This window comes from Varanus komodoensis, unplaced genomic scaffold, assembly GCF_004798865.1.
Source record: "Varanus komodoensis strain SLA01 unplaced genomic scaffold, ASM479886v1 scaffold18_1, whole genome shotgun sequence".
Lineage (NCBI taxonomy): Eukaryota > Metazoa > Chordata > Lepidosauria > Squamata > Varanidae > Varanus > Varanus komodoensis.
In genome coordinates, this window is record NW_025335548.1 from 5,541,100 (window position 1) to 5,551,794 (window position 10,695).

Sequence of the window (10,695 nt, forward strand, 5' to 3'; positions counted from 1 at the left end):
CCTTCCAAGATCACAGCAGTACCCACTGTAACCAGAGGAATGGTTTGTCATAAGCTCCAGTGGGGAGGAGAGGTTTGTACCATGTCCCTACACTGTAAACCTTTGCCAGGTACAGCAAGGAAGCCTGTGCTCACTTATCAAGCAACGGCTGTCAGTACCAACATGGACAAATATTTGCCTCACCACAGACGAATCTTGCCATCTCTGTGTCCAGTTGCTATGCAGTCTTCCTTTGGATGGCAAGCCACACACGTGAAGCCACCGGTTGCGCTACTCTTGCATTTGGAACCTAAAGGGAAGCTTCAGAAACAGGAGGTGCAGTTTTAGCTAGCTTAGGCATTAGGAAGAACGATCCAGGACATTACTCCATGGACTCAGATACTGGCTGTGAGAACACCCCTCTCCCCTGACAGGGCATAGCACACACTGGAAGAGCAGGAAGAATGCAGAATTACGGACGAACCACCCAGAAAGCCTGGGATGGCAAACCCGGTAGCCAAATTAGCTGGCACACTGGATCAGTACGGACTGAACAAATTGAAGGACTTGACAACATTTAAGCCCAGTAGATGAGAAAAACGGAGTTTTGCCAGATCAGATGCAAGTTCTATCTAGCCCTTGATGTATCTTGGTTCTGTTTGTTCATTCAGGTCATTTTAAAGCCGCTCTTCATCTCCCAGGGTGGCTTCAAAGGCAATGCAATTTCTAGCATCATGAGGAAGAAAATCGACTCTGTCCACTGTCTCAACACTTTTATAAACTTTTACCATGTGTCCCCGTTACTTGCTTTTTCTCTAAGTCGCCCCAGATGAAGTTGCATGTCTTCAAAGGGCAAGTAATTCAACAAACTTAATAATTCTGCATTGCTTTTTTTCTGTGCTTACAGAATTCACCCTGACAAAGTGCAGGACATTCCCTCAGGCTTCACCTAAGCGATACGGAATTGGGATGCTATCATTGGTTCAAACAGCTAGGATATGGAGGTGAAGAAGTAGCTAACCCATTTTCTACCACATATTAAATCTAATTCTTCAGAAGGCTTGGTTCACACCACTTTGAACAGTTATGTTTGGATAAGAGTGGGTGACTAAAGATGATGGCCAGGAGTTTATTCTTTAGAAATGTCCAAAATGTTTTTAGGCAAGCACTAAGGGGAGAGGACATGAGAGGTTTCAGAAGAGAGGCACAGAGGTGAAAGTAGAACCAAGTCCCTTGTTGGTCTGTTCTAGCCTTACAAAAGTGAACAGGAAAAGCTTAAGAATTAGCAATTAGGAACTGTGAAGTGCTATTCACAGGATATGGCAAGACAGCGCTGCTCTTGAAAAAATTCTGTCCGTGCAATGGAAGCAACAGAACCGAAGGAGTAACGTTATCAGAGCTGCCAACATTTTGGTAAAGAACAGCAAATTCCTGTCCCTTTCCAGATCAACAGAGGCATATTCCTTGCAGCCTCATGCTTGGCAAAAGCAGTCTGTGTAGGCACTCTCTCCTCACCTGTACATCTTTTTCTTCTTGAAAAAGCAAACAAGGAGATGAAACTCTGAGACTGATACCACATATTCACCCTGTTGGAAGCAAGGCAGAGTATGAGACTGAGAAGTTATCGGGAGCCAAACAAGTATTATTACCAAAAAATATTGTAACAGATGGGCAACATGGCAACACAAGGATGAGCGCTGCACAAATTACTCCGACACAGATGGCTTTCTTTTTTTAATCTAGAGCAATTTTGGAGAAATAATTACTAGCGCAGATACTCCAACTGAGGTTGAGAGGGAGGAGAAGACAACATCGCTGCTGACTGAGAAACACAGGCTCAGAGACCCTGCAGAACCAGCCATGTGGTGCCATGTGTCCAAAGGCACCTGCAGCTGGGCTTTTCAAACAGCGGCTGTGCCTCACTCTGCACAGCTGCCTTCTGCTACGCTACTTTGGAAATGGGGGCCTTTCAAAAACAGCTTGCAAAACAGTCCTCCCTGCCACACCAAAGTGCAAAAGCAAAAAACTGTGCAGTTCACAAACATGAAGTCGTTCCTTGGACTTTTACACTGCACGGATCTTATGCCAAAACTCTTAGACAAGATTCAAATGTGGTCCTGAACATGTATGGATGAATGAAATGCTAAGCGAAGAGGGTTTCTGCCCTTCTGGGAACAGAAGGGATCTTTCCATTTGTAGAAAGGACTGGGATTCTCCAGAGGTCCCCAAGTCGAGTAAGGAGAGTGGCAGGCAAGTTCCCCTCTTCCCTGCATTCCCCAGTACCACCCCCCAGCCTGTTGTATAGAGCCAGGTTCTAGTGCCCACTCAGCCATAAAGCTTACAGCGTGACTTTGGGCCAGCCGCAGACTCAGTTTAACCTTCCTCACAGCACTGCTGTTGCGAGGCTAAGAGGGAGCAGGAGGAGGATCAGGCAAACTGCCCTGAGTTCCTTGAAAGGGAAAAAGGTGGGCCATACATATAATAAATAAAACCAATTTTAAAAATTACAAAAAAATGTTGCATCTACTTGGTACACAAAAATTTAAAAAGGTGCCCATTCAGGGACAGCCCCTCCAAGGTGCCACTTGGGCACCTTGGAGGGGCTCTCACTGGCTGCCAATTTGAGGATCAGTGTTCTCAATTTTTGCAAAAAAAGAGGAAAAGGGGAAAAACTACATTAGCAAAAAGGGGCTTGCGGCACCAGGCCACTAACAGTTGCCCCAAAAGAGCATGTGGACTTTTGTGGGCTGCCTGCCACTGCTGGTGGCCCAGGCAAGAGTGGCAAGAGTGGCAGGAGGGTCTTGCCAAGAATGCCACTGGAGTCGCTTCCAGGTACCCACCGTGGGGTAAATTCTCTGCATGTTGGTGACTCAGCAACCCACTGGGACTACAGCAACCTTGGGAACGAACTATGAACTTTGGGCTGTCGGAGCAGTTAGATGACCTCAAAAAAGTCACCCTGTGGTAAATGATCTGGGCTCGCATGACTTGACAGCCCACCATGACCTACAAAAGGACTGCTGGATTGTGCAAATGCAGTCACCAATAGTACTCCATTTTTAAATCCATCATACCACAGAGACATCAAAAGCAATATGAAGGAAAATCTGCAGAGTTTTGACCAAATATACAAAATCCCTTCTTTAAGGCAGGAACAAATCTGTACTGTAACACACTGAGGGTTTGCAAGGTTGTGATGAGAAACTGTTTCTAGAAGCTGTCCTTGCACCACAAATAAGCAGAGCAAGCGAGCCACAAAGATGCAAAGCAAGCATAAAGGTCTCTGAGGTGTGTTTGGCTAAGCTTCTGAAACAGGGCAGAGCAGAAAAAAAAGGTTAGGAAAGGAGAAGACGCAAACCTGAGAATAGGTAGAGAAGACTGTTGCATTTGCCAGGATGTGAAAGAGCAAGAAGAACTGATTCAATTGAACTTCTGGATACAAACCTGCGTGACTACTATTGGATTTTAAAATTTGCTTTGTTTCTATCCCACCTTTCTCCTGCAAGGAGTCCTCCTCGGCTACCTTATCCTCAAAACAACCCTGTGAGGTAGGTTAGGCTGAGAGGCAATGACTAGCACAAGGTCAAGCAGTGAGCTTCATGGCTGAGCGGGAACTAGAACCCAGATCTTCTGAGCCCCAGCCCAGTACTCAAACCTCTATGCCACACTGACTCTCATATATTGTTTCCTATGAATTAAACAGTGTTACATGAGACAGAAAAACAAAGGAGGCTTACTTCTCTTCCAAGGGCAGTACATTTCGGAGACTGGCTTACACCATCCAAAATCAATTCCAGCTCCTTGGCTTCTACCTCCTGATCTGGCACTTTTGGAAGTTTCACTGAAACTAGCTGAAATGTACCTTGTGAAACAGAAGACCTTTTGTTAGTAGCAGGACTGACACATGCACAGACACAATCTCTCTCTATGGCCGGGATCCTCAGGTAAGTTGAGTTAAAGATGCTCACAGAAAGTTTCCTCCCTTCAGCTTCGCTCCCACCCCATAAAACCTCTCTAGTAAGTCGGAGGATTAAAGATAGCTTCAATAAACCAGCTTTTATGGGAACCATTCACAATAGTTTTCTGATCTGAATGTTATGGGAAGCTCTGGGTAGTTGCAGCCTCCTGGCTTGTTGACTTGAGTGAACCAAGGAAGGTGCATGTCACAGCATGCAGCTTGCTGGTGTCTTGCCTTTGGTGTGCAACTGCCCCCAGTGATCAGAAGCCTCACACTCAGAGTTTTGCAATCCATGGATGCAGCATGGGAGGGAAATGGAGGTCAGCTCTGCTCCCCTGCCCTTCCACCCTGCATTTTTTGCTAGACCAATTTGTTTGCCCATCTAGCAATACTGCTCCCGAAGGGTATGAAGAAAGCTAGAGAAGCCCCAAGAAAGCTCAGCATGGCCTCTTCAGTCTCCTCTCCCACCCAAACATACCCCTTTCTCAGGTTGCTTTTCTGACCCCAGAGACCAGCTGGTACAGTTCTTCTTTGCCGGGGGGAAAGTTTCCTATCCTACAGTTTTTCAGACAAAATCCAGTGCCCGCAAGATTGCTCCCTCCCCTAAGTGCTTCTCATAGATGTGCGCACTGGCACATTCATTCCTGTTTAACTATCAGGATCAGAAGTCTCAATGCTATTATAAACATTCATGTGCACGAGCTTATTTTAGACTGTGCTGCCTTGATCCTCTGTGCTCGAGTAGCTTACACTGAAGTATTTAAAACAGTATTTCTGTGCTGGGCAGCATGGGAGAAAGAATCTGCAATTTCACTGCAGGGGAAAACACACACTCATTTATTTTTATATTTCTTTACCACCCAGTAGCTGAAGCTCTCGGGGCAGTTCACAACAATTAAGCCCGTACAGTGCAACATGAGAAAATGCAACATCAAAGTTTAAAATTAAACTGTTAACAAAAAAGAAAAGCCTAACTAAAACCGAGTCAAAGTAAACCTCACTCAGCACCCAGAAGTACCTAAAATGATAACTGGAAGTTAAACATTTTCAACAATGCAGTACAGCTGACCCCTTTTGCACAAGGCATGATGTGCCACTGGTTTTCTGTGTGGGCATAGCAGCCTCCGTCCACCCTTCTGCACTGGTGGATACCTAGGCTTGGTTTTCCAGTGTCAGCAGCACATGCTGGAAATTGTGCTGATAAATCAGTCAGTACACCTTACCCTAACTAGTAATCCTTATCAGCCGGAAAAGGAATTCACCTGCCGAGGGTTCACATTCTGAGCAGCAAAATATGAAATTTATGTCTGAATGCACCATGTGGTTTCCCTGTTCTGCAGCAGGGTTCAGCTTGCCAATTGCAAAGTAATATCTTGTTTAAAGAAGTCCCTCTAGTATGTTTTACAAAAATTACAAAACCCTCCTTGCTACTACAATATCCTATTTCTGAACGTAGTTAAATCAACAAAAAATTCTTGTGGAACCTCAAGTATATTTACTTGAACTCGTATATTTACTCCTGCTTTCATGCAGGAGTACAGGAAAACTTGTGCCATAACGTGCTTAAGACTTCAAGGTATCACAATACTGTTTGCTGATTAAGCTGTAGCAGATTAAAACTATATCTCTGGAAACTATGGGAAACTGAAAAACTGGGGAGTTTTATAGAAGGATAGGGTATAAATCTCTGACAGACACACACACACATATGACTACCATCTGGACATTTACAAAACTAGAGCTTCCTAGTAGCTCAATGGGACCATAATAATAATAATAAAAAAAAAAAAGATGACCCACAAAACAAAAGAACAGAGCTTATGCTGTACCTGATCTGTCATCATTATCCTTTGGAATAATAAGAAATACTGAGTTTTCAAAGCTCGCAAGTGCATATAATGCAAAGAGTTTGACTCCAATGACAAATGTCTAGAAGAAGAAGAAAACAAAGCAATCTATTAAAACTCAACTTGAAGCTAAGTTGAATGTTGAAGAAACAAATGTTTTTAGTTTGGTCAATCACTTTAATTAGCACATGGGAAATTGAAGTTCTTAGTCATGCTCGCTGATAAAATGGCACTTAAAGCTAAATTTATTTTATTTATTTAGTAAGCTTCTATGCCGCCCCATTCACCGAAGCCTCGGGGCGGCTCACAACAATAAATAAATACATATTAAACATATAAAAACAATATAATTGGAGACATCCTGGCCGAAGATATAAAATCAATATATAAAGCTAACAATTAAAATGACGTTTAAATAAAAAGGTTTTAGCCTGGTGCTGAAAAACAAATAACAAATTCAAAAAAACAAATTCAACTGTGAATCGCTAACGGAAAATATAAATCATTCTAGGCTTGAAGTAACACCTGAGATATGGGTGGGAAGAGAGAGGGGGACCCTGCTCACTTCGTTCTTTGCTGTGTTTGGTGAACACCCTGCTCTTGAAAAGAGTGATCGGCTCAATGGTTTTTTGCTCTGTTGTCTTAGCAGAGTTCCCTTTATGGCTATTTAATATGCTGTTCAGATTTTGTTGTTTTCCTGTTATTATTTGCATGTGTTCCACAAGCTTTTGTTAAAAGGTGCTGTGTCTTTTAAATCAAGTCTTTACAACTAGTTAGACACTCTTTAGGGATCACACAGAAGTGAAGCCCTGGTAGCCCACATGCTAAAAGGGATTCATTTACCAGCTGCACTGATACCCTGAAACAGGTTGTAATTTTATACACACTTTATTTAGGTAAAGCCTGCTGAACTCAGTGGGATTTACTTCTAAGTGTACATGCACAGGATTGCATCCAATGGTAATCTTTGGATAATCCAATGGAAATTAAATGCCATTCATTTCACTAGGTCTGCTTCAAGTAGGATTACTTCTGGATATAACACATTGTGTTGCATTGCACATTCAATAAATGACCTCCATGAAGCAGGAGACAGTGACAGAACACATCCTGTCCTGAACAAATATCATGTTTACAAGCCACAGACTGCCTGAATCTACCATGATGCACTCTATTCAACCCATCTAACAAGAACAATGAAGTTTATGAACTACTGTAAAAAGGAAGAAAAAGGAAGTTCAACCAACCTTGATGAGAATTCCATCCATAAAATCCCAGAGTTTAATGGTGCCATCTAGAGACCATGAATAGAGCTGAGGAGGGGAAAAAATAAAGTGATCTATAACCTTCTATTTTTGTTTAGATAGGGAGCATTTAGATTCCCAGTATTGCTGACTGTTTTCTATCATGTCACAGGAACAGTAACAAATGATTGTTTGTTCTAACCATCTAATTAAAACAGCATATATTGTGTTCTCTTCCAAAAATAAAGGGCACAAACATCCCCAAAACACAGCTATAATCAAAATCAACCAGTGTAACAGTACAAAAAGATTCTGGCTTCATTCACAACAGATACGTATTAGCTCCAATAATCTTTAACTGGAAAGAAATGTTTTCTGAAGGAACAACATTTTAAATAAGCCCCAAAATAGCAGCAGATGCAGGCAAGACAGTTTTCCATTAGGTGGGTGCTACATGAAGGAGATGCGACTCTAAGTCCTTATAGCTCTCACTTCTACAAATGACCAGATGCAGATGGACACTTCTCTTGAAGGAAAAGTGAGGGAGGAGACAAGATGATCTCTCAAGCATGGGGGTGGAACCTGTGGCCTTCCTCATGTTCTTGGACTGCAGCTCCCATCAAGCCCAGTCAGCAGGGTAAATGGGCAGGGATGAAGGGAGCTACAGTCCATTGTCATCTGGAAGGCAATGATCTCCCCATTCCAGCTTTAAGGTACACAACATTTTTAGAGTCTTCACCAGAATTTTCAGCTGGTTCACAAACTAATCAGAAGTCAGTGCTGATAGAAGTACAATGCTCCACTTGTACTATGATCAGATATTTCATCTAAGAATAAAAGTAGTTCTTCTAGAGAGTTCATTGGCAGTCATACATATTATAAGGGAAGAGAGCATTCATAGCCCTTTTCAGGTTTCAGGACAAAAATTATCTCAATCGACTCAAGATAGTTAACCATTTTTTCCAGAAGGTTCAGATTTTCATGAATTCATTCTTCATGATACTCTCCCCTCTGATGCAGAACTGAATCTGAGACCTCCTTAACTTAGAAAATATCATGAGGCAGAACAAAATAGGCAATGAGGTAGAACTGCTATTATAAAACCTAACAACCTGCAGATGATTCTGAGGATTCAGCTGGATTCCTGTCACTAAGTTGCTGTGACCCTGTAGGACATGGAGACACTCTTCTGTAGCTGTACGGTAGACTTTGACATAGTCACCTGAAGCACACATGAGATACCTAGAAAACAACAGAATTCAAAGGAATAAATCAATAGCACTCAATAGAGTCAATATGAAAGCTTAAATAATCCTGGAAGTTTACCAAATCCATAAGCAGTCCATGTGCAGCCAAGAGTGAATGTGAAGGACTAAACAAAAACAAAAGCACAGTAAAGCCAGATGTTTTCCCAGTATGATGCTTAGCATCACAGAGAGAGTAATCTTATGGCTTCTAGACAGAGTCTAAGGGGCCACAGGATTGCTGTGAATCTTCCCTCTAAGGCCAGAGGGAAGCATCCTGGCCTCAAAGAGGGAGCTGGAGATCCACCCCCATCCTCCCCTCATAGCTCAGAAAGAATCATGTTGGCTGGCCTCCAAGGTTGCAATTTTGATCTCAGAGAAAAGGAGGTATTATGGAGGGCAGGGCAGAGACTGGAGAGGCCTGGAGATTGGCCATGCTGGCCCGCTGCCTCTGAAGGGCCTTCACTAGATGGGTCAAAACATCCCTCTAGTAAAAAACACAGGGCAGGAGGATAAAAGGTGAAGATTGTCTCCATTCTTTTTCCTGCCCTGCACTGAATGCTCATAACCCTTCAGGTCTGGGGGCTTGAAAAATGTGGTTGCAACAAATTGGACTGTACCCTAAATTACTATATAAGATCAATGAGCTTGCATGTTTCATATTTTATTTATTTATTGGGACATTTTTATCATGCACTATACAAACATCTCAGGACAGCAATACAAAACAATATGGATACCAAATGAATAGAGAAACACACACGTCTTTAAACATATAAAATATTGATCTTGGTAGCCAGAGTGTTAAAATGACTGAAATATGCCAACATATTTATTTTCCTGTAGATTCTGATAATATTAATAGCATTCTGGTACATAAGACAAAAGAAGCAATACAACCCTGGTTCAAATAGTTTGCTGTCCAAAATTCTGCTGAGTGGGGATGTTATGGATATGTGAGAGAAAGAAAATGAGTGGATATGTGAAAGAAAGAAAATGAAGCAAAAAAAGTAACAAGGTTTGCATTGATTACTATATGGTCTGGAGCACATTCTTATGTGTTCTCCACCCACCCTGGCTGGTTGGGGACAGCTGGGAGTGTACAGCTTTGGCTGGGACTGCACTCTTGGACACATTCATCTCACTGAAAACAATCACTTTATTTCCCAGTATTCCACACAGGCCAAATGCTGTAATCACATAGACAAATTTAATCAGCAGTGCCTCTGATGGTTTGAGCCATACAAGATGCTTGCTCTTCAGAACTTTACAATGGTTCTTGTTTTTTTGTTGTTGTCATCTGTCCTCAAGTTGTCTTCGACTTAGGGGAACCCTATGAATGAAAGTCCACCAATGTGTCAACTCTTCCAAGTGCAAGGTTGTGTCTTTCTTTATAAATTTGAGCCATCTCTTGTTTGGTCTTCCTTTTCTTCTTCTCCCTTTGACTTTAACTAGCACGATTGTCTTCTCCAGTGAGTGTTGCCTTCTCATGATCTGCCTAATAAAAATCTCAATGGAATAGGACAGCCAGATATCGAGAACAACAGCCAGATATCGAGGAGAACAAGGTTTTCTGCCCCTTCACTCTATTATACATTACACATAACGGTACATCACCCCACATTAAGGAGCACCATTGAAGAAAACATACCTTCTACCCCGAGCCAGCCACAGAATGAGTGAATCACGAGGCATGAACAAACACGTGTACGTGAAGCTGCAATCCCACACGCCCTTACCTGCGAGTAAGCCCGCAAACCACAACGTGGCCTAAGGCAGCGGGGACATGGAGAAAAAAGATGCCCCAGGCCCGATCCCATCCCTGTCTGTTCAGAAAGAAGTACAATCGCGTTCAGTGGTGTTTACTCCCAAGGAAGAGTGCGTCAGACGCCACCTAAGAGCCCCATGCGACGCGATGCAAAAGACGTGGGGTGACACTTTCACACGTGTGAGCGTGCAAACAGAAGCCCGTCTTTCTGCGGCTGCAGCTTCCTCGGCGGCCCGGCCGCCCAGGTGCAGAATGGCAGCTCCCTCCCTCACTCCCCCCCCCGCACTTTTCACGGTGCCGCCACCTACTTCGAATCAGCGGAGAAGGCGGCGCGGCTCCCGCTCAACCAGCTGCCGCCGCAGCGAACCACGCGGAGCCGCTCGGACGCCACCATCTTGCGCTCACCGGCCGACCTCCAACCTTTGCCCCCTCCCTTCAAGAAAGAAGAAGGAAACGCGCGCCGCTGCCGTTCTAGCCAGGCACTTCCTAGAACTCCATAGCACTCCGCCCGCCTATCTTACATTAAAAATAGAAAAAGCTCGCGACCACTTCCGCTTTCTTTTTCATGGGCGGAACAAAACTGGGAGGGTTGAATCGATGGTTCCGGTTTCCGATTAAACGTACTGGATACTGGGCAAACAGGACCGTGGCATCA

General features: G+C 43.5%; 1 protein-coding gene across 1 annotated transcript in view; it reads right to left on the reverse strand.

Moving 5' to 3' along the window:
- The window catches only part of WDR75 (WD repeat domain 75), a 33,045-nt gene extending 22,562 nt beyond the window's left edge, over positions 1–10,483 (reverse strand). The window contains exons 1-7 of the mRNA XM_044427052.1: positions 10,349–10,483; positions 8,141–8,270; positions 7,032–7,097; positions 5,767–5,866; positions 3,717–3,841; positions 1,495–1,565; positions 184–300 (exon numbers count right to left, since the gene is read on the reverse strand). Of these exons, the coding sequence (XP_044282987.1) occupies positions 184–300; positions 1,495–1,565; positions 3,717–3,841; positions 5,767–5,866; positions 7,032–7,097; positions 8,141–8,270; positions 10,349–10,434 (695 nt within the window). The 5' untranslated portion in view covers positions 10,435–10,483. The remainder of the gene's footprint in view (positions 1–183; positions 301–1,494; positions 1,566–3,716; positions 3,842–5,766; positions 5,867–7,031; positions 7,098–8,140; positions 8,271–10,348) is intronic.
- Between the last annotated feature and the right edge of the window lie 212 nt (positions 10,484–10,695).